At 41.0% G+C, this 24,618-nt stretch overlaps 1 protein-coding gene across 4 annotated transcripts in view; it reads left to right on the forward strand.

Moving 5' to 3' along the window:
- The window catches only part of LOC137322820 (periostin-like), a 77,292-nt gene that overhangs the window by 42,465 nt on the left and 10,209 nt on the right, over positions 1 to 24,618 (forward strand). For 3 of the 4 annotated variants that reach the window (XM_067985905.1, XM_067985906.1, XM_067985907.1), the window contains exons 10-17: positions 392 to 540; positions 4,122 to 4,258; positions 6,013 to 6,143; positions 8,583 to 8,713; positions 10,536 to 10,638; positions 13,736 to 13,803; positions 15,992 to 16,037; positions 19,749 to 19,826. In XM_067985905.1, coding sequence (XP_067842006.1) covers positions 392 to 540; positions 4,122 to 4,258; positions 6,013 to 6,143; positions 8,583 to 8,713; positions 10,536 to 10,638; positions 13,736 to 13,803; positions 15,992 to 16,037; positions 19,749 to 19,826 — 843 coding nt within the window. Of the gene's footprint in view, positions 1 to 391; positions 541 to 4,121; positions 4,259 to 6,012; positions 6,144 to 8,582; positions 8,714 to 10,535; positions 10,639 to 13,735; positions 13,804 to 15,991; positions 16,038 to 19,748; positions 19,827 to 23,314; positions 23,396 to 24,618 lie in introns of all 4 variants that reach the window. The other variant, XM_067985904.1, reaches the window with a different exon arrangement.

A 24,618-nucleotide genomic window follows, 5' to 3' on the forward strand; every position in this document is an offset into this window, starting at 1 on the left:
TAGTTGATTTTTTTTTTGTATTTCTGATGACTTGTTCAATTCTTTTTTATTAACCGGTGATAATGATTAATTTGAACAATTGGAATCTGACAGTTTAAGGGAATCGAATTAGCAGATAATGTTGATGACTGTACCTACTTATATCAATGTAGTTCACTCACACTGATGTGCTCTGGTAACCCCTCCAAACAAATTCTCGGATAATGTAAAAAGCAATCATTATTTAAGCAAGCATATTTGGATAAACAGTAATAGGGGTGAAAGGATGATTAGTGTACATCATTGTAACAATTTGATTTATAAGTATATACATGTCACAACCCATCCTTCACTATCGTGGCTAATCAGATTATTCAGGTCTAAAGTTAACGTTTCCTTTTCTATTTGACAGCGGAAATTATGGGACTTGATCAGCGAATACTGAAACTAATCCTGAAAAACCATGTTCTGAAACTGAAAGTGGTCCTCAATGAGTTGTACAATGGGCAAACGCTAGAAACATTGGGAGGAAATTTCCTCAGAGTTTTTATCTACCGCACTGTAAGTACATAAGAGCGGAATTTCCACTTGTGCGTTCCTAGGGTAGATCCCTCATCTACCGAGGATGAAAGTCTGAGGTGTAGTTCACATGATTTTCCATTATGATTTCCCAATATGCATACCTGACAAGCAAAACTCCCCCAAGACCGTGCAATAAAAAAATTCAGCCCTCTTCATTTAAATTGCACTTTTAGTCCTTGTATTTTTATACAATGTTTCTTATATATAATGATGAAAGAGCAATTTTGAAGAAGTACTGAATTTATATTTTTAAAGTTTGGGGACTCCACATTGCTGAAACAAATCACCCAATATTGTGAAGTAGCTAAAAGCAACAGACGGCAGTTGGAAAAAAAATCAGGTGGTGAAAGAATATACAGATTTAGATTGTAATAGTGTAATTTTAGGTACAGTTATTCATTTATGAAAATGCTGAACATACACCAGGTGCATCAGCATCTATAAACATAAAAGGCAGGTGAAGTCCAGGTACAATAACCATTTGTCAAACCGAAAACGGTAGGATAAGCAATGGTTGGAAAAAAGAGGGAACAACAGATACTCCAGTCACAAAGAAGAAGTAAATTGGTAAATGATCGGAAATTTGCTTAATAGAAAAGCAGGTAATTGTAGGATGATATGATAGACAATGAAAGCAGTTTAAAAGAACTTGCAAATAGCTACGGTATTGAAAAGGTCTGGGAAAAGCCTACACAAAGAAAAAGGCAAGAAATTTGGGGAAAATTAAGAAATAAAAAAAAATCCCTGCTGTTTGAGGAGGTCGGAAAAGAAAACAGAAAATGTGGAAACACACAGTAGGTCCTCCAGTCCTGGAAAAATAAATAACAGGTCAACGCCATGAATGCACACCATCCCCCGCCCCCTCCCTTCACCTAGTCAGTACTGTATTCTGAAGAAAAGTTTATGCCTAAAATATACACATGCCTTCTGAGGCCTCTCAGCAGAGAAGAAGATGCCATTTCTCTAGGGTTTCTGCGAATCTTCCGCCGAAGTTATGGTGGACGATTAGGAAAACACCTGTGCAAATTCAACCCCGAAATGTCTAAAGATTTAGATGAAGAGAAAATGATTAGAAGCAGCCAGCATGGATTTTTGAAAGGAAAATCGTGCTTAACAAAGGTGATCGGGTTCTTCGAGGAGGTAACAGATATGCGGATGGGGGAAACGCAGTGGATGTGGTGTACATGGACTTTCAGAAAGCCTCTGACAAGGTAACACACAGGAGAGTGTTGGAGAAGATGAAGGGGTATGAAATTAGGAGGAAGGTAGCAAATCAATTAAAATCTAATTAGAGGAAACAGAGAGTAGGAGTTAAAGGTAGCTTCTCAGAGTGGTTGGATGTGGGGAGTGGTGTCCCGCAGGGTTCTGTTCGGGGACCACTTCTGTTCACTATGTGCATCAATGATTTGGATATAAAGCTAGATGGAGTGGTGTTCAACTTTGCAGACAATACTAAAATAGGAGACATACTAAATAATTCGGAGGACCAACGAAAGCTATAAGAGGATATGGATAAAATGGTGGAATGGGCAAGAGAATGGCACATGGAATTCAATGTCAATAATGTGAGGTGGAACATTTTGGTTAAAAATAATTAAAATAATAATTATACTTTGAATAGTGAAAAGTTGGGTGAGATGGAACGCAGGTGAATTTTGGAGTTCACAAGACCTTAAAAGCAGCACTTCAAGTCGATAAGATCATATAAAAAAGCTAATGGAAAGCTGGGAGGTATAGGGGGTGATTTTCGTCTTCAGGTGTAAAACAGTTCTATTCTATTTTGCACTGCTTAAAAACCTGCCAGAATCCCAAGTACTACTCAAATGAAAATCAAGCAGTTTCTATAATAGGTGCTCGATTCGCCGTGCCTCTTTTATGCCTGGGCGGCAAGTTGAAAATCTACCCCCCAGGTCAACATTTGCAAAAAGATTAGGTAGTTAAAAGAAAGGGGAATAAAGGAATATGGCAACACAGTGGGTGCATGGAATTAAGACTACTTCTCATGTGAAGAATAAACACCAACACAGATTGGTTGGGCCAAACAGCCTATTTCCGTGTTGTAATTCTGGGTAATTCTAGCTATGGTCACAATGATTGTTCAGAGTTTTAGTAAAACCATTGCATTGGCCAGGGAACAGGTCTACTCCTGAACTTTAAATGCAATGTCAAAAAAACCTCAAAGAAAGACACAATAAAAATAGCCAGAAATCAGAATCCATTCAATAAAATAATTCAATCAAGAAAACTGAATGAAGTATGTATTTTGCAGGTATAATGTTTTTTTAAATTATGACATTAGGGGGCAGAAGGGCTCTAAACATATTGAAAGGCAGTCATAATCCATGGACAGAAAACACTTTCCTGAATAGCCCATGGAATTTTTCTGAATTCAATTCTATTAGTGCGAAGGTTACATTTTTGTCAAGGTCATTTTTCTTCAAGAAAGTTGTTAATAATTGCTGGGAGTTCATTGAATCGTATAAATCAGAACACATATTGAAGTGAGATTAACTACAGTTTCTATTCTCCAATCTTTTTTCCAGTCATCTACTTTGTAATCTCAGACTAGTTTCCGATGCTTAAAGTTACCCAACTAGGGATCTTTGTGCATTCACAATTCTTTTAATGCGAAAAAGAAATTTGTGTGCTCAAAATAATGTAATAACATATTCATTGAATAAAGCTGAAATAAAATTTTTGAGAATAATGCTGCATAAATTTAAACAAGCAAACAAAGAGTCATAGAAACTACAACACACAGGAGTCTTTTGGCCCATCAGATCTGTGCATTTGTTGCAGAGCAATGACCTGTTCCTGAGAGGTAGATACTGTAACTTTATCATTAAAATAACCGTAATGATTGACAGTTTTAACAAATTTATTTAACTATAAATCAACCAAAAATGTCTCAGTAAATTAAAATTACTTTTGTTCTGTAAGTAACAATAAACCAAAGGAAATGTTAAATCTTCTTTGATAAAAACATTTCCTTATAAAGCACTAGATTGATTCCTGGGATGAGGGGGTTGTCCTATGAGGAGAGATTGAGTAGAATGGGCCGATATTCTCAGGAGTTTAGAAGAATGAGAGGTGATCTCAATGAAACAGATAAGATTCTGAGAAGGCTTGACAGGGTAGATGATGTGAGGCTGTTTCCCCTGGCTGGAGAGTCTAGAACTAGAGGGCATAGTCTCAGGATAAGGGGTTGGCCATTTAACACTGAGATGAGGAGAAATTTCTTCACTCAGAGAGTTATGAATCTTTGGAATTCTCTACCCCAGAGGGCAGTGGATGCTGAGTCGTTGAGTATATTCAAGGCTGAGATCGATAGATTTTTGGACTGGGGGAATCAAGAGAAATGAGGATCGGGTGGGAAAGTGGAGTTGAGGTCAAAGATCAGCCATGATCTTATTGAATGGCGGAGCAGGCTCGAGGGGCTGTATGGCCTACTCCTGCTCCTATTTCTTATGTACTGAAGAACAAATAACTTCTTTATTTGAACTAAGACCATGTTAAAACCATCAAGCTAATGAAGTGAGTTTGTATTTGCTTTCCGGCAGGCGGTTTGCATTGAGAATTCCTGCATGATTCGAGGCAGCAAGGAGGGAAGAAACGGTGTAATGCACATGATCAGAAAGGTCATCGTTCCTGCAGAGAAGTCAATGCTACAAATTCTGAGAGAAGATCCTCGCTTTAGGTAAATATTGAGCTGATCAAGCTGTTACGGTTTGAGAAAGTCTTTTGTCACTTAGTTGTTTTATGGGAAGCAAAAGACCAATTTTTTCGAATGTGGCACTAGCATCTGTAAAACTGGACAAAGCAACGAAAACGCACGTGATATCCATACACACTAGGGTTGCCAACTCTGGTTCGAGGCATTCCTGGAGGTTTGATCACATGACATTCTGACCACATGACATCTGACCACGTGGTGCATGATCACATGACATCTGATCATATGACTTCTCCATATGTTATTGCATTTACCTTATAAAGGTTGGGTCCCCCGTAGTTGAGTGTATTTGTTTGTGGTTTCGCGCTAGCAACTGCTGTGCGACAAGTTCCAAGAACCAGGAGGCCACCATGAGGCAAAGAGGGGAGACCGAGGGCACGGAAGAGGAGAATCCAAAAGTGGGGGAGCGATTCGCAGAGTGGAAACCAGAGGTGGGAGGAACTTTGATTCCACCAGTAACTAATAGTAACTCAGTGAAATTGCACTGATAACCAATAGTAAAGTTCAGAAAGTAGTCAGATTCCCCTCACAACCAACAGTAATACAGTAACTCACTGATAGTCTATATGTAACTGATAGTAATAGTTCTAATGCCCCGATATCCTACCTGTAATTAGTAGTAATCTTATAACCCGCTGATATTCACCATGAAACCATAGCCAGAAATCCCTTGCACTGCACTGGACAAGGTGCGGTCAGGGTCCCCAGTCAATGCCACGTTTAACTGGCTCGATCTCTCTCTCCCTATTTCCTTGGACTCTGGTTTGATGTAAAAGTGACAACTCTGAATTGGGAACCTCAGTCAGAGCTGATCTGTACATAGACTTCACGTGTCAAAACCAGGCGGCACACACTGATCTGAACCAAACCAAGAGATTGCACACAGGGCAGTGGGCTCAATGTTTGGGGCAATTCTTACAGGGCACATTGTCCTAAACTCAGCTCAGCACCAACATTTCTAAACTACTCCCTGATCTCTGACTCGATAAAGGAAAGTTTTCATAGAATTATAGAAATCACAGCACAGGAGGAGGCCATTCAGCCCTTGGTGCTGGTGCTCTCTCCTTTAACTCCATGCCCCCCCCCCCAAAGATCTTTTTATATTCCTCCTTTTTAAAATATATATCCTATTCCCTTTGAAATTAAGTTTTAGTCTCAACCTCAATAGTCACATATAGTGAAGTATCTCGCGATCAAACAGTCCTCAGTTCAAGAACTTTCCTCCTCCCCTCCCCCTTGTTTCTTCCAAGGTGAGAATCCTTGGTTTCTGTTCCCTAGTTCTCCATTTGCCCACCAGTGGAAATAATCTTCCCAGTGCCGCTCCTGCTCAACACTTTGCTGCTGCTGCTCCTGACTCTGCACAGAACCAAGAGAAATACAGTAGCTGACAGTACATACTCAGGGAATTATGAATCATGTGATTGAACACACTTACACTCGTCAACTTATTGAACAGATTTCTACTTAGTGCAGTAAATTCTGAATGGGCTGAAGCACTCAGGAAATGGACTGAATCCTGGCTCAGCAGGGTGTAAAAAAAAATACAGAATCCTTGTTAATGCAGAAGAGATATGAACTGTTCTGTATGGGTCCTCAGCATGGATCTTCGTATCACAGCAAGCTAATTGGGATGAATGCCCTTTTCTCATTTATATCTTCCTGATATTTGTCTCCTGTCAATGAATTTCCTCTAAAGTTCTGGTTACTTTTCTTGACAGCATATTCCTGAATCTGGCAGAATCTGCGGGTTTGACAGAAGTGCTCACTGAAGGAGGAGACTGGACTTTATTTGTTCCAACCAATGATGTATTTGAAAGCCTTTCATCAGCTGAGCTAAAGGAGTTGACAAGTAAGAAATCAAAGATTTGGGAATCCATTTGCTGGGTTTCTGATTTTTTAAAGAAGCATAAATTTAACATCGTTGCACCTATTTTATGGGCCGAAAACAGGTGCACCAATAACCAATTCAGCAATGCAGAGGTCCACTTCTGATCTGCATGAGAGTTCGGGCCACTGCTAAATTGGTCGGGGCCTTTTTTTAGGCAGCCCTGACGGCATCCTGAATATTGAAATGAGGCTCTTGCGCACATTTCACACCCAGGCTTCTAAATTTGTTTGCCATAGTCGGAGTTTGCTATGGTCTTGAGCAATCTAACCAATGGTCCTTAAAGTGACCGCTGGAGACCGCTCAAAAGAAGGTGCCAAAACTTTAAAAATTTTGCTTTTGTGGAGTCAGAATGAGCAGGTGTGCTCTTCTTAGCGCCACAGAACAACTGTGGCCTCTACCAGCTCACCCTCACCCTTGCCCCCTCCCAATCGCCTCCCCCTTCCCCTTCCACTCATCCCGGACTTACCTCTGGGCCTTGGTGCGTGCCAAAATTCTGATTGGCATCTGCAGCTTGTCTGATCTATTCTGATCACTCTTTACTTCCGTTCCTGGATCTCTCCATCACCGCGCGCCTCTGGAATTGCACCCAGTTTGGGGCACTAAGGAATTTCGGCCCCATTTTCTTTTATTTTTATGACTCTGTTAAAGCGCAGAGGCATATTAATTAATATTTATTCCCATGGAGTAGATAGGTTATAGTTAACTTCAGGTATATTATTAAAATGTTACCTTGGTTTAGTTGATGGCGCTCATGCCTCTGCGTTAGAATGTTGTGGGTTCAAACCTCACTGTAGACTTGAGTATGTAATGTAGGCAGATACCTACGTACAGTGCTGAAGGAGAATTGCGTTGTCAGAGAGAAGTTAAAGTGAGACTCTTTAATTGCCTTCTCAGGTGGACATAAAAGATCCTGTAACACTAGTTGGAAAAAAAGTAAGGCAGCGTCCTGGCCAACATTCATCCCTTGACCAAAATCAGATTATTTGTTTATTCATTCTTTTGATGTAGTGGCCAAAATTCCATCCTAGACCAGAAATAGATTTATTTGGTTATTCATTCATTCGATGTTTTGCCAACATGCCCTCCTCGACCAGAAACAGATTATTTGCTGATTCTTTTGTTGTTTGTGTGGAAACTGGCTGTTGCATTTGCCTACATAACAATAGTCACTGCATTGCAAAAATACTCTCATTGTTTGTAAAGTCTTTTGGAACCTCCTGAGGTGCTTGTTGATGTAAGTTCTTGTGATTTCATATCTTTCTCTAAATGTAATCATGTAAATACACGGGCCCGAGGAGTGCTTTTTGTTTAAAGTATGGAGACACATCAAGGGCAATTTTGTCTGCCTAATGCCCCGTTCACACTGAAAAAGAGAGTGGTCAGCAGACAAAAATTGTAAAATAAAATGCTACCCGACTCTATTTTCAAGCAGGCCTCGAAGTGGGTGCCCAGCGCTCCCATCCGAAACAGGAGGGATCATTATTTCAATATATAAATCTGGTTCTTCTGTTTTCCCCTCTCCTCCGCTCCCTGGGCTTGCCTCTCTTTCACACCCCCCCACCCTTTTGTATGCACTTTCGGCTGGGCTCCAGGGAGGATCCTGCAGACTCCCCTCCCTCCCGATCAGTGAGCTGCCTGTCACCACTCATTGAGCACTGGCAACTCACCAATATTATGTAGACGAGGCTTGACCATGAAAATGGTTCGGGCCTCCTGCTGGTGCCGTCGGGCAGCAATCGTGGATGTCCATCGCCTGCCTTGCCCGATTTATGCCAGTGTTAAAAATCAGCCCCACCATTTAAAATCTGCTTCTTGCCACTCTGGTGACATGACTGTTTGGAGAAGTCACCTGTGTTCTGAAGTAGAGCCATTCATTTTCATGGATGTTTACAATTTCAGACTAGCCTGGGAGCCAACCAGAAGCTACCCAAACATGGGACAAGTTGCTACTAGCTGCTTATGCTGCATTCTTGCCTGTAGCTTGTTTACCTGGGGTCTATTGGGTGGATCAAATCAAACAATGTACAAATATTAGGTAATATATATAGGATATAGCAATACTTTTTAGGGATATATTCTCGAAGGGGGTTTGGAAGCATTTCTATACAGTACGTAAAAGATTGATAATGTTGGGAGCAGTTTGGTGTAATCAAAATGGTGTAAAGAGAATATTTGGGTTCTTCCAATGAACTACTGGTATTCATGTGATTTATTGGTCAGCATAGTCAGTAGTTACAGTAATGAGCAGTTAATGCTGAAACAAATATTGTCCTTTAACTGGCAAGACCTGCACAGTCTGATCAAGTGCTTAGGCCTGGGTTACCCCATTCTCTAATTAGAAAATTCTCAGAAATTCACTTTGAGATATAATTGTACTGAAAATTGTTATTTGTTTCACAGGTGATAAAAATGCTCTCAGACACATCCTCCTGTATCACCTTCTCAAAGGAGTTTACATTGGAGGCGGTATTGAATATGGAGTCACAAATGTACTGAAATCATACCAGGGCAGCAGAGTTATGATAAAACTGGTAAGTTACAGAGAGAAAATTACAGAGAGATATTAATAGATTAAGTGAATGGGCAAAACTGTGGCAAATGGATTTCAATGTAGGCAAGTGTGAGGTCATCCACTTTGGACCAAACAGGATAGATCAGAATACTTTCTAAATGATGAAAAGTTTAAAACAGTGGAGGTCCAAAGAGACTTAGGGGTCCATGTACATGGATCATTAAAATATTATGGACAGGTATAGATAATAATCAAAAAGACTAATGGAATGCTGGCCTTTATATCTAGAGGGCTAGAATACAAGGTAGTCGAAGTTATGCTGCAGCTATACAAAACCCTAGTTAGATCACACCTGGAGTACTGTGTTTGGTTCTGGGCTCCGCACCTTAGAAAGGATATATTGGCCTTGGAGGGAGTGCAGCGTGGATTTGCTAGAATGATATCTGAACTCCAAGGGTTAAATTATGAGGAGAGATTGCACAAACTAGGGTTGTATTCCCTGGAATTTAGAAGATTAAGGGGTGATTTGATCTAAGTTTTCAAGATATTAAGGGGAACTGATCGGGTAGATAGAGAGAAATTATTTCCTCTGGTTGGGGAGTCTAGGAGCAGGGGACATAGCCTAAAAATTAGAGCCAGGACTTTCAAGAGTGAAGTTAGGAAACCCTTCTATACGCAAAAGGTGGTAGAAGTTTGGAACTCTCTTCTGCAAACGGCAGTTGATGCTAGCTCAATTGTTTATTTTCAATCTGAGATTGATAGATTTTTGTTAACCAAAGGTATTAAGGAATATGGGGCTAAGGTGGGTATATGGAGTTAGGTCACAGATCAGCCATGATCTCGTTGAATAACGGAACAGGCTCGAGGGGCTAAATGGCCTACTCCTGTTCCCATGTTCCTAAGTTTCATCTCTGTCCCTTGACGAGATGTACATGTCAGCCCAGCTTATGGAAAGCTGAAACACTCCACAACATGTACATTCCAATCCTTGTTATACATTGGGAAAAGATGTTATTACCCCAAATTACCACTTAAATATTCCAATATTAGGCATTTGTTTTTACTAGGTAAATAATTAGCTGACCAAAATCTTACCTGGTAAAATGACAGCCTGAATGCTGTCATGTAGGGGAAATTATAACAAGGTAAAGTTGGCTAGATTTTTACTGGGATAAATGATAATATAGACCTGTAACCATCAGAGTGTATGTCCTTAATATACGCAACATCTAATCATCTCACAGGACAATGACTGAATCACCACATCTTGATCTGTTTCATGCCCTTGAATAAGTCAGTAAAAACCTGAAAGCATTGACCATTTGCCGTACTACACTTCCATCAGTGTGGGACACCCTTGGTACTTCACCTAATTGGCCATTATCCATGTGTGAGGCCTTGACAATGAATGTCAGCAGTCTTTATAACTGTGGTGAGGAAAGGAAAGGTAGGAATTTGCAGCCAAGCCCCATCCTTTCTTTACCTATATTTGTAACGGGGATTGCTGAATAACGTTCAGGAGTGAGAACTCTGGGCTATTTATCCTCCATGACCCAGAGACGCTGTGGACACTTGTAGCACTCGATTCCTGTCTCAGCTGCGATCAACTAATTCAGCACCAACTGGGAATTGAACCTGGGACCCTTGTGGTTCAAATGGCTCAGCTGCTCAATGGGTAAAATCACAGAACCATTAAAGGAGCCTTACTAAACTTTAAAAATGAAACCAAGAAAGATCATCATTCACAAATTAGAAGTACATGGTTCATCTATTGTAAAGAAAACAAATAATTGATTAAAGGCTGGGAGTGCACTCAAGGCGTCAATTCTCTTTACTTTTAGGTGAACAACACAATGTTAGTAAATAACGTGAAATCCAAGGAAACTGATCTCATGGCAAACAATGGTGTTATTCATGTGGTCAACTCTTTACTCTTTCCAAAGGGTAAGTTTTCTGTTTTCTATATGATGGTTGATAGAACCTCTAGCAATTTTCCAATTAGTGAAACCTGAGAGGATACGTTGCTAAATGAACCCTTTCAATCTGTCTGCTGCCTGTCCCATCTACTCGTGTGTGTTTAAAAACAGTAACAGATCTGCATTGGAAATTTCCTCATGGGCTCTGCCGATCGGCTGCCATAAATTTGGTGTGGAGATGCCGGTGATGGACTGGGGTGGACAAATGTAAGGAATCTTACAACACCAGGTTATAGTCCAACAGTTTAACAATTTGGTGGAAGATTGGCACAAACCCCGTTTATACTGTTTATCTGGGGTTTCCTCTGATCTTCTGCCAAAGTTACGGCAGTTGATCAAAAGAACCCGTCAGGAAATTTCTGGTGCTGGTATCTTATCTACTACAAATGTGAAGTTTCACAAAATGTTTGCCTGATATAGATACAAATCCAGCAATATATTTCTGGTTGTTTTAATCCAAAAGATGTAGAAATATATTTTTTTAAGTTTCAGTCTGAACCATTAAAATACACTAGGCACCATGTTCTTTGCTTACATAACAGGCACTAATCACTCCAAAAGTATGTGAAGGGATTTGAGATATTTCAATAGCATGATAAGGTGGTATTTTTCAGAAGGAATAAAAGTATTTCTTTCTTGTTTCTTTTCTCTGGACAAAAAAATCTTATGTGCTTAAGCTATCTGTATACCTGGTCAGCCTGTGTAAAATCTACTTTGTATAAGATAAGCTAATGCCGCCACCATAAGGACTTCACCATAATCCAGCTTCCTTCCAAAATAATATGGATTAGTCCACAATCTTTACCAAAAGAGTGGCCATTTTTGACATGTGAGCCTGCACAGTGAATGTGAGCATCCCATTCAATCATTAGGGAGAATCACAGTCTCGCTCAATCCCAACAACCACACGTACACTTTTTCAGTTAAATTCAGTTCAGTCCATCTTCACCGTAAAGGATACAAATAACATGCCAGAAATAATTGTGAATCAAGAGGTGAAAGGGAGGGAGGAACTTAAAACATTTACAATCACCAGGGAAAGGGTTTTGAAAAAAATATTAGAACTAAAAGCTGACAAGTCCCCAGGCCCTGACGGACTTCATCCTAGGGTCTTAAAAGAAGTGGCTGCAGAGATAGTAGATACATTGGTATGAATTTTCCTAAAATTCCCTAGATTCTGGAAGGATCCCATCAGATCAGAAAATAATGAATGTAACTCCTCTTCAAGAAAGGAGGGAAACAGAAATCAGGAAACGACAGGCCAGTTAGCTTAAAATCGGTCATAGGGAAAATGCTAGAATCTATTATTAAGGAGGTTATAGCAGGGCACTTAGAAAATCTCAATGCAATCAGGCAGAATCAACACGGCTTTGTGAAAGGGAAATCGTGTTTGACTAATTTATTAAGAGTTCTTCAAGGGAGTAACAAGCAATGTGGATAAAGGAAATCCTGTGGATGTGGTGTACTTGGATACCCAGGAGGCTTTTGACAAGGTGCCACATCAAAGGCTACTACACAAAATAAGAGCTCATGGTGTAGGGGGTAACATATTAGCATGGATAAAGGATTGGTTAGCTAACAGGAAACAGAGAGTAGGCATAAATGGGTCATTTTCAGGTTGGCAAGATGTAATGAGTGGAGTGCTACAGGGATCAGTGCTTGGGCCTCAACTATTTGCAATCTATATCAATGACTTGGATGAAGGGACCAAATGTATGGTTTCTAAATTTGCTGATGACACAAAGGTAGGTAGGAAAGTAAGTTGTGAAGAGGACATAAGGAGTCTGCAAAGGGATATAGATAGGTTAAGTGAATGGGCAAAAATTTGGCAGTTGGAGTATCATGTAGGAAAATGTGAACGTGTCCAGCTTGGCAGGAGGAATAGAAAAGCAGTATATTATTTAAATGGAGAGAGGTTGCAGAACTCTGAGGTACAGAGGGATCTGGGTGTCCTAGTACATGAATCACAAAAAGCAGGTACAGCAAGTGGTTAGGAGGGCAAATGGAATGTTGTCATTTATTGCAAGGGGAATGGAATATAAAAGTAGAGATGTTTTGCTACAGTTGTACAGGGCATTGGTGAGACCACATCTAGAATACTGTGTGCAGTTTTTGTCTCCTTATTTAAGAAAGGACATAATTGGTTTGGAGGCGGTTCAGAGAAGGTTCACTCGACTGATTCCTGGAATGAGGGGGTTACTTTATGAGGAAAGGTTGTACAAGTTGGGCCTGTATATACTGGAGTTTAGAAGAATGAGAGGTGATCTTATTGAAACATATAAGATCCTGAGGGAACTTGAAGGGGTAGATGCTGAGAGGATGTTTCCCCTTGTGGGAGAGACTAGAACTAGGGGCCACAGTTTAAAAATAAGGGGTTTCCCATTTAAGACGGAGATGAGGAGAAATTTTTTCTCTGAGGGTCGTGAGTCTGTGGAACTCCCTTCTCCAGAGAGCGGTGGAGGCAGGGTCATTGAATATTTTTAAGGCTGAGTTCGATAGATTCCTGATTAACAAGGGAGTCAAAGGTTATAGTAGGTAGACGGGAAAGTAGGGTTGAGGTTCAATCAGATCAGCCATGATCTTATCAAATGGCAGAGCAGGCTCGAGGGGCCGAATGGCCTACTCCTGTTCTTAATTTGTATGTTTGTATATTCGTAGGTCAGTGATTAGCAATCAGGAACAGGAAGCATGGCTGACATTTTCCCCACTTCAGTGAAAGGATGCAAAGGCTAATTGTAGATCCTCACTGTCGCTGTAGCCACCTTAGCACCAAGAATTGAAGCTGGGACCCTGCTGGTCTGTATGGATCAGCACCAGAAAAATGGCCTCTAGGCACTAGCTTGTCATTTTTTTATATTTTTCTCTACTGTGGGCAAACTGCAATGTTTACTAAGTGTTACATGACTGGACATTATTATTTGACATAATTCACCTTATGTTTTAATCACCAATTATGAATGCTGTTTTTAGTCTAATTATTAATGTAACTAGTTATTAGAGTGTTACAAAATTGAACGTTTATGTGCATTAATGAATGACTTTAAATCTTTAACCCATTTCAACAGATCTTCCTGTAGGAAGCAACTACCTGTACAGAATTCTTACAAAAATAATCAAGCATATTCAGGTTAAGGTAAGTTTTTAAAATTAAAATTGGAATGTCAAAAGATTTGAGCCCAAATAAATATATTATGTAACATTTTGAATTAGTAAAAATAAATATTGTTTAAATAAAGGATATGAAACAAACAGCAGTAAGCTACAATAAATATCATTACAGGGAGGCTCTCCTATGAGCAACAAGGTCACAAGTGTGTTGTAGCTATTCCCTCGGTTGGTGATATTGATCATATATTAATGCTGACAAGAAAGTATTCTCTTTACATGACATACTTAAAATATATTTTTACATTCATTTATGATTTTATGAACTTCCAAATTTGGAGTATGAAATATATCTCTACAATCCCCAAGACATTAATATGGTGTAATATAATACAATATCGTTTGATGTAGTGTACATGGATTTTAGCAAGGCTTTTGACAAGGTCCCACATGGCAGACTGGTCAAAAAAGTAAAAGCCCATGGGATCCAAGGAAAAGTGTCTAGTTGCATCCAAAATTGTCTCAGTGGCAGGAAACAAAGGGTAATGGTTGATGGGTGTTTTTGCAACTGGAAGGCTGTTTCCAGTGGGGTTCCGCAAGGCTGAATACTAGGTCCTTTGCTTTTTGTGGTATATATTAATGATTTGGACTTGAATGTGGGGGGCATGATCAAGAAGTTTGCAGATGATGCAAAAATTGGCTGTGTGGTTGATAGTGAGGAGAAAAGCTGTACACTTTTTGCAGCTGTAAAAAGGAAGATATCAATGAACTGGTCAGGTGGGCAGAAAAGTGGCAAATGGAATTCAATCCAGAGAAGTGTGAAGTAATGCATTTGGGGAGGGCAAACAAGGCAAGGGAGCGCACAATAAATGGGAGTATACTGAGAGGTATGGAGGAACAAAGGGACCTTGGAGTGCATGTCCACAGATCTCTGAAGGTAGCAGGACAGGTAGATAAGGTGGTTAAAAAGGCATAAGGGATACTTTCCTCTATTAGCCGAGGCATGGAATAGATGTGATTGCACTAGAGAGGGTACAGAAGAGATATACGAGGATGTTGCCAGGGCTGGAGAATTTTAGCTATGAGAAAAGATTGGATAGGCTGGAGTTGTTTTCTTTGGAATAAAGGAGGCTGAGGAGAGATTTAATTGAGGTATATAAAATTATGACAGGACTAGATAGAGTGGATAGGGAGGACCTATTTCCCTTACCAGAGGGGTCAGTGACCAGCGGGCATAGATTTAAAGTAATTGGTAGAAGGATTAGAGAGGAGCTGAGGAGAAATGTTTTCACCCAGAGGGTGATGGGGGTCTGGAACTCACTGCCTGAAAGGATGGTAGAGGCAGAAACCCTCAACTCATTTAAAAAGTAGTTGGATGCACACTTGAAGTGCCGTAACCTACAGGGTTACGGACCAAGTACTGGAAAATGGGATTAGGTGGATAGCTCTTTTTTGGCCGGTACGGACACCATGGGTCGAATGGCCTCCTTCTGTTCTGTAACTTTCTATGATTCTATGATTGGTGGACTGGGAATAGCATTAATCTGCAGGAATTAGCTGTTTGGTCAGGCATTTTGCTGGTCTCTGTTGTCCATGGGACTTTCTGCTTTGTTCCCCTCAGCCTTTTTATTTGTTCTTCTTTAAATAACATGTAAGTATTGTTGAAGAAGAATGCTGCAATAGGAGTGATGGTTCAAATTTTGAATGTTTACTTCCTCTGAGTATTCACAAGGGAAAGCATGAATAACAAGCCCTCCTCAAACAGAAACAACAAGTAAAATCATCAACATCAAAATAAATAAGATGGAAGTCCTAGGCAGACTAATGGGGCTCAAAACAAACATATAACTAGGGATGGTTGGCATTTATCCTAGAACATTGAAAGACACTAGGGAGATTTTGTGAGGCTCTATGTGTGTGTTATCCCATCACAGCTCACTGAGAAACCTGAACAGTATTCAATCAAATGGATAAATATTAATGACTTTAGAGTGGTATTTTATAAATTCTTTACAGACAAACTTTAATTTCTTCTGATAGCTGCTGTCACCTATTTATGTAAAGTTCCTTACTGCACTATATTAACCTGAATAAAATAAATTTCAAAGGAATGTAAACCCTCTGGTATTTCTTCTGTGGAAGAAGACTGAGTGATGTATTTTATGAATAACGTAATTATGCAAGGTCTCTTTTGTTTCATCGTTTTCTCTGTATAGCTTGTCCCAGGTTACACCTACAAGGAAATCAGAATGCCCAGCATCAGTAAGTTCTTTTATTATTAGCAGTATTTTTGAAAGTTTAAAATTGTTTGTATTGTAATTAATACTTTTTGCTATAAAAACATCTATTTGTTTGTATCTTTTTAAATTAATGGTTTAAGATTTAAAATACAAAAAAAGACATTATGTGGTCTAAAACAAAGGAAAAATAAAGCAAAATGATAAAACAGAAAGCATCAGAGGACGAAGGGGTCATCTGAGAGATCAGATGTTGCAATATATATTTGACATGGTTATCAAAACTTGCCTGTCTTCAAGCTGTACTGTATTAAACTCAGACTATTTTCAATTCCAATAAATCTGAGAAGGGACTGTCAAATTCAAGTCCCTGTCTGTCCCTTGGACAATCTTTGAAGGGAATCATTCAAGAATTACCATTGCCAGGATTCCTCATCACAATCCCACCCAAAACCAGATAGAATCACCGTGCAGAATGAAGGAAAATGCTGGCAATGCTGCTGCCTCCCTGGGACGTCCCCATTAGGACTGGTGCTGGCCTCTCCTTCACTGCCCGATGCATGGAAATGGAAGTGGGGGTTGGGGGTGGTGGTGTGGGGAGCAGGGCCCAGGTCCCCAGAGAATTTCTCTCCCACCTACTTCTGTTACCACTGCTTCCTGGGGCCACCATGGGGAAGGTAGCGGTAAGTCCCGGAAAGCAGTGGTATTAAACCTAGGTTCTCCCTGTAAAGGGAAGGTGCATTGTAGTAGCTTCCGCTCCCTCAAATCTCACCATGGTCAATGCCAAGGCCTGTCAGGCTGCCAATTTCTGGATCTTCAGGGCACCTGTCCTTTTAAATTCCTGGACACTTCTATGATTCTATCAGGGAAAGAGCTAGGGAATGAGACTAACTGAATTGCTCTTACAAAGAGCCGGCACAGGCTCAATGGGCTGAATGGCCTTCTTCTCTGCTGTAACCATTCTGTGATTCTATGATTCTTCTGCTGCTGCTTTGTCAGAACACTGCCACTGAGCGGAGAATCCTGGCCTGTGACTCTTTATCAGAAACTTCTCATTTCTCTCTGATTTTTCCTGTTTTGGAGCATAATCCTCCAAGGTTGGTAATTAATGAGTATGTTGTCACTCAAGCTTGTGAGTATTACATAGGCCATAGTCTCCAGTTTAACAGAGGTCTGTTTTCCCTTGGTTTTGCATGTCCTGTCATAGGGGAAGAACTCCAAAGATTGGAGTATATGTATGAGCCAATATTGGATTTGACTATCACTTTGCTGTAGCTGAAGTGCAGCTGAAAATGATAAGAAGAATGGTCATAATATGAACCTCAATGTGCTGAAGGAATCAGCAAAGCCCACTTCATGGTGGTAATAGGCAGACAATTTGCCCTACGTGCTGACATGGCTGAGGATTGAGGTGGAAAGGCATGGAATACCTGCAAGAGTGTGTGATGTAGACAGCAAGGGAAGTGCTAGGTCCAAAGAGAAAAAGAAATCAGAAAATTGGCACAGGACCATACACTTTTCTTCCGATGGAGGAGGTTAAGAAAATAAGAGGTACACGTGACATAAACTGTGGATAGAACTATCAAAAATGAGATATAAAAATAGTTTAGTCAAAGGTAGCAAGAACTTAGAAGTAAGATGAGACGTAATATGTTAGAGTGATGAGTGATAAATCACTGAAAGTGGATGAGGTAAACAGACAAGATTGCTGCAAGAAGCTCTTTGATTGTAAGTAAGATCAGTGGAAAGATAATTTGGAATCAATAAAGGGCAAAAACAGAAAAGAATAATGTGAGGAGCAAAGCATCTTGCCTGTCTGACAGTGGTGCATTCAATAGCAAACATGGAGTTACCAGCTGCTGATGGTCAGACTATATGGTTGATATCAGGGCAAAAAGAGAAACATTATTACAGTGCAAAGCTGTCAGGGGTAGATGCAGAGAAAAGTAATATTGGAGGTGGTAGAAAGTAAAGCAAATGATGAGAGGAAAATTCTCGGGCATTCTTGGAAATATTTAAAGATGAAGGTGCCTGAAGTAGTTTAAGAGTTTCATCATGTTATCAAAACAGTGAACGGGAAAAGTACCTGAAGTTTGGAAACTGACTAATTACACAAGGAGGTTGTGAAGGAACAATGTAAGAATTCCAGAGGCATCAATTTGTTTAGAGTGCAGGGAAGCAGCTTGTAAGATTTGTCTAAATAGAATCAGAGACCTCCAGATGGACAGTCAGTGTGGCTTTGGAAAGAGATGCTAATATGCTGATTAACTCTTTACACCGAGAAAGACAGTTGAAAAGTGCTCAGAGTAGAGGAAAAATCTGTGGGTACAAGTCAAATGTGTCAATGATAGTCAGTAGTTGTTGGAGCTCTATGCAATAGCTGCAAAATTTACCAAAGTGCAAAATTAGATAGTCAAAGGAACAAAAACTTGTATGAGAATTGAAATCAAAAATCAGAAGGCTGCCCTCTGTCATAATGTCACCCATCATGTTCAATATTGTCATGGATCACATTGAGTGAGGCAATGAGAAGTAAAGAAACTAAAGGAAGTCGGCATGAAAATGTAAGAGTAGGCTGGAATATATAGGTGATGTTGCCATTCTCGCTGGATCCTTGGTTGGCACCATCATGATGACTAAGCAGAGTTGTAATGAAAGAAAGAAGTGGAGGTTCAACACCAGCTTCCTGCAGACCTCTGCTTGTAGTACATGGATGAAGAAAGTCTGAAAAAAGTGGACGTCGATGGTGAGGAGATGGAAGTGGTGGGTGAGTTATATGGCTGCAAAGTTGTCTGCTTGCTGAAGAGGGCTGCTTCAAAAAAATGAAGAATTACATTAATGTGGTTAGGGGTGTTTTTTGACAGACTATGGAAGATTAGCAGTGTATCAGTAAGTGGAAAGGAGAGCGAACAATGCTAGTTTATACAGCTGAAAGGCGGACCCTGTCAAAAGGACAGAAGCAAAGTTAGAAAGATTTTGGAACACATGGTGCAAGGAAGATAATTATTACCAGCTAAGAAGTAATGAGAAGGACTTAACATATTTGCAGTGACAGATCAAGAAGGTGCCAATTATGGCAAGAAAATTGAGTTGAACACAGCATGCGGCTGAAGATTGATATTCTCAGAAGGTGATAGAAGTGGTCAGAGTTTGGGGAAAAAAAACTACGCAGACAAAAGGACTGTGAAATGGAAGCCCAGAAAAGAAGATTGATGACAGGCAGATGGGAGATTACTGAGGGGAAAATGTCACCAGAATTTACAGCATCTATGGCCTGATTGGTGATGACAACTACTGATGGACAGTAATCTCACATGACTACTTAACTAAGTGTCCAATGAAATACCATGAGGAATTACTGTGCATGGCACAAAAATAAATAAATAATTAAATCAGCTTAATTCAGCAACCAGTACAGGAGAATGCAAAATGACCATGCTGATAAAACGTAGTACAATTGCTTACAGGCTACTTTTTATTTGTTTATTCTAAATTATTTTTGAGAGTGACTTCTATCTAACAATAAACTCAATCTTAAGTTCAGTTTAGTTACTGGGACATATATGTAATATTATAAAGTCTGCTGTATTTTAATCATTTCTGAGCTGTCTGTCCACAGCCATGAGAGCAAGATTCAGATCACAGGTTGTTGTTAAACTGGAGGCAGTGGTGATTGATTAACTTATTATAGCTTGAAGGTACATGCCATTAAATCATACTGTCCTTGCATTTTCAGCTCGTATTATCAAGGTCATTTCTCAGCCAAACATCACCAGAGAGATTGAGACAACGATTACCCGAGTGATTCCATATGGTAACTATTCACATGCACTGTATTTGCAACAACTGTTCTTTCTTTTCCTAACTGTTCTTTTTCTAATCTTTCCTCTTTCTACCTTTCTCTCTTGAAGCCGATGGGGCACAGGCTTTGTGGAGGTGCGAGCAACTGAATTATTTTTCCTTTCTGACCAATGTTTATAAAGCGCCATCAGATGTTTGCATTGCAAATGAATGAACTGATAAAATCTTTTAATGTGCAGTAGGCCTCATGTCTTGGCAGGGATCTGGTTTTTATTAAACCTAAGGGATAACTTTATAAGCTTATCTGTCTTGCCTGCCAGGAATGGAACCATAGAAGTGTACAGTACAGACGGAGAATCAACTCATCGTGTCTATGTCTGCTCTTCGCTGGAGCAATCCAAAACTAAATCCACTGCCCTGCACTTTCCCCTTAGTCCTGTATCTTCCTCTGCTCCAAATATTTATCCACTTTTGCCTTTAAAAGATGCTATGGTCTCTACCTCAAATATTCCCTGTGCCAAAGCATCACATTCTCTAACAATCCCCTGTCTGAACAAATTTCTTCCAACTTCTTGCTCACAATAATAATTTTACAGTGATCACCCTTTGTCATTGACTCCCCAAGCATAAGAAATGATTAATGGATAAAAATCATGAGGAGTATGCACTCGAATTCCTAATATTTGCACGCAGCAGACACCGATTTGTGCCGGGAACTTGAACTTGTAAATTTATCTGTGCAATGTTAACCCAGTGAGAAAAGATACATTTTCAGTTAAATGGATACCCCTCTATATCGAAACTAAAATTCAGCCATGTATGAAAAGTAGTTTTATATAAATTTTAATGAATTTGAAAACAAAAAGCTAGTTGTTGTTGTCAGCATCATGGCTGATTGAAGTGGGGCAAGAAGGGCTTGTCACCCACCTGTTATAATCAGTGCTGACCCCAATATATTTCCTGGTGTCAAGCTAATATCATAATTTCAGCAGCCTCCTGCCAAGGTTTCCACCTGCGCCTCACACCTCGCGATTGAAATCAAGGAAAATGGCTGCTGCAGCAGGAATTTAATGCCTGCAGCAGCTTAAAGGGCCAGGCAGCATTGCAACACAACCAGGTACAGCCTTTGTTGAAGAACTGTTGGAAGCAGTGGGAACTTGTACATGGATACTACTGGCTCTATCGGGGTAGATTTTGGTCTTGGCCATTTCTCGGGACCAGAATCGGCACTGCGCAATCAGTGTGCGCCCGAATCAAGAGGCCTGAGAATCAATAAAAATTGATCCTCAGGCCTCATCAGCATACACAGCGTGAGCTGCCAGCGCTGGTCATGCCTTCACAGGCAGCTCACCCAAAGTGAAGACTTCAATTTCAGGCCGCCTGCCTCACCAGCAGTGACCCTCAGGTAAGTGCCAGCAGGGGGGGATGGAGCGGGCTGAGGAGGTGCTGGGGAAGAGGCTCGAATGTGATTCCTGTGAATCGGAGAAGCACTCCTACTCCTCTGGCTGCAGAGGAATGTTCTTTTGAGGAAAAAAAATGAACTTACCTGGAGTTGGTGACCGTGGGGGATGCTGAAGAATCCTGAGCAGGTCCAAAGCCTGTCCCACTCACTAACTTACTTCTGGATGGGGCCCTTCAATAGGCATTAGCCCCCTAATTCACATACTTATGGGGCATGTTTTAGGCATCTGCCTGGGATGCATAAAAAAAGGCCCCACAAATTTAGTAATGGGACCATCGCTCCATCCCACTGCTAAATTGGTATGCTTTGCGCCCGTTGTACACCCAAATGCAGCTTCCTATTGAATATAATTCACCTGTACTTTGGTCACCTGGATATAAATGAGGGACTAATAATGTTATATTGGTACAGTAGCAAGCATTGTCTTGTAGCCATGGTGAGGGATACATTAGGTAATAAAGCCTTACATTTCTACTACCTCATGCTTTTATCTAGTGGCAATCAAAACATTAAGGGCTCAATTTTGAAATGGTGGTGAGTTGGCAGCAGGGGGGGCGAAGGTGCGTGTGGCAAACCCGCATAAACAAAACTTATCATTTCCACGCGATCGCAACGTAATTGATGATGATTAAAGTTCTTTCCGTGTTTCACGACCGGCAGCCCATGATTGACAGGCTGGCTGCCGACAGGAGCTGCAACATGATGGGGGTGGGGGGCTGGGGGGGAGAGAAAGAGATAGAGCGAGACGTCATCCGGTGCTGGACTGGAAGATTGGGGGAAGGGGGGTGAGAGTAGATGATCGGGGTGGGGGGGGGAGAGTGGAAGATCAGTGGGGGAGAGGCAAAGATCGGGGAGGGAGAAGGGAAGATCGGGGAGGGGGTGAAGAGGGGGAGAGAAGAGGGGGAGATCGGGGAGACATCGGGGGTGAAGAGGGGGAAATCGGGGGAGAGAAGAGGGGGAGATCGGGGAGACATCGGGGGGGAAATCGGGGGTGGTGATGAGGGGGCGATCAGAGAGGGAGACATCAGGGCAGGGTGGAAAGGTAGATTGATTTTGTGTTTTAACTTCGTGCAATGGTTTTTTATTTAATTTATTTTGTTTCTTTTTGCCTGATCTGGCCCTTCACACCTGGTTTCACCAGGCGTGAATCAGAAGCTGTGGGAAAGCCGCCCAGGTAAGTTAAAAATCGTTCTAACTACCTAATATGTCACAAGTAAAGTGGCTTAAGTACCTCAATCATTTGGCTCTTTAACTATCATCCCGCCGGCTTTAATTGTTGGCGGGACTTCCAGATTCGGGACGCCCACGCACACACAGGTGCGTCTGTGGGGAAACCGGAAGTCAGCGGGTTGGAGCCGGCTTCCGAACCTGCTCTGCAATTTTCACAGCCCCCCTGCCCCCAACGCACCCGCAATTTACGCATAAAATCGAGCCCCAAATATTCAACTAATCTTCCATTAGTGTTCCGGACAGAAACACTGTCAGTAATAAGAAGGCAGGAGACCACTAAACACAATCCACTTTTAAGTCCAATTGTTTTGTTGCAACTGAGTCCCATTATCATTTCAGCTTACATTTGGAATCCTGTCCTGCCAAACATAGGATTGCAACCAAAGTGAATTTTTAAAAAAACTAAGGTGTTTGAAAATAAAACCAGTTTCTAGTTGGCATTTCAGAAATGGAAAACCTAGAGATGTTCGTAAACCTGCAGGTCGGACCCTAATTACACCATTGTACAGGTACGAGATCAATACCCACAGAAAAACTGGTTTTCCTGGCAATAGCTTTTGACACCAGTAAAACTCTATTTTAAGTGGGTTAACATTTGCTTTAAAATAGTGGGCCAACGAATTTGATACAAACGCATGAATGGTAATACTGTATTGTGTAAGTAGGTTTCAATTTTATGTTAGACTCAGTCCAACAAAGCAAATCCTTCATAATAACTTACCGTTTTCGAGATTTTCTATGTTCACTAGACTTGAATCTGAAGGAGTGGCTTGTAGACAAATAACAGCATAAATATCTTTGCTTCTCAGAAACTAAGGTCACAGAAATTACAAGAATTGTTACAAGTAAACCAGAAATAAAAGTAATTAGTGGAAAGGTCATTCAAAGCGGTGAGTTCTTAATTAGTTATGATTATTTTTATCTAGTTATGTTAAAATGTGTGTCATTCACATAAATAATTTTAGTGAGTAAATATAGTGGAAAATCAGACAGCAGTTCTCAACATTTATTCATTCATTCATGCATAAATTTATTTGATAGGATGCGCTTCATTTTGTACTCGATGAAAAATTATACTTGCAATATTATTTAAATTCTCTTTTATTTAGTTGGATAGGATTCTGGATTTATTTATTAAATGCCATTTAAAGTACTAGGTGGTTCAGCAGGGAAGCACACTCTTCCCTATTTTTTCCTGTGTCACACCCTGTTCTCCCACAGCGGTGGTGGGCAGTGGGAGTGGCAGGGACCAGTATAAGGACAGTAGCTGCATGCTAGCAGGGGGGAAGGTAAAGAGACTGGGCCAAGCTGGAGTGGACTAGGATGGGCATTGAGCAAGTGGAAGCAACAGGGACTGGGAAAGGGATAGCACTTTTAAACCAAAGGAGTGGGTGAAGAGGAGCCAGAGGAGGAATTTGGAGCCAGCGGTAGCAGTTTGGAAAACTTAATGGCACAATTACATGGGAGGCCTTGGAGCTGCAATATCGCTATCTGGTGTTCGGAGATCTGTGGGTTAATAATGATGAGTAAAGCAGGGTGAAACGGGCAAAGTGCCAGCCTGCCAGCATGAACTGGGCGCAGGGAATGATCCGTGGGCCGGAGCATGTAGGCCCAAAGCCCGATCGAAATTGGGACTTGGGCCTCGTTTAAATTAGACCGTCGAACAGCGGATGCCTGCTGCACATCCCCAGGCCACTTGCCGACAAAGCGGACATTAATCACGGGTCACTGCAATAGCAGCAGCAGCCCTCAGGTAGGTCCTGGGAGGGGGAGGCGATTGGGAGTGAGGGGAGAGGCGAATGTGAGCGGGCCAAGCAGGGGCCGGCAATGATCCTCGGGACTGCTGCGGAGTCGGGGGAACAATCTTGTTTCTCCTGGCTCCATAGGAAGGTTTTTTTAAAAAATGTTTTCATAATTTACCTCTCGATGGCCACGGAGGCCGCAGAAAAATCCTGGCCGGGGCAAGGACGCCTAAAAAATGGGCCCCACGAATTTAGCAGTGGGACCAACGCCGTTACCTAGTAAGCTGGAATCCATTGTATTGAACTGTTCACAATTTGCCAGTTCATTGACCATCTAACAATCAGAGAATCTACCAGATTCTGAATTTGAG

This window comes from Heptranchias perlo, chromosome 6, assembly GCF_035084215.1.
Source record: "Heptranchias perlo isolate sHepPer1 chromosome 6, sHepPer1.hap1, whole genome shotgun sequence".
Classification (NCBI taxonomy): domain Eukaryota; kingdom Metazoa; phylum Chordata; class Chondrichthyes; order Hexanchiformes; family Hexanchidae; genus Heptranchias; species Heptranchias perlo.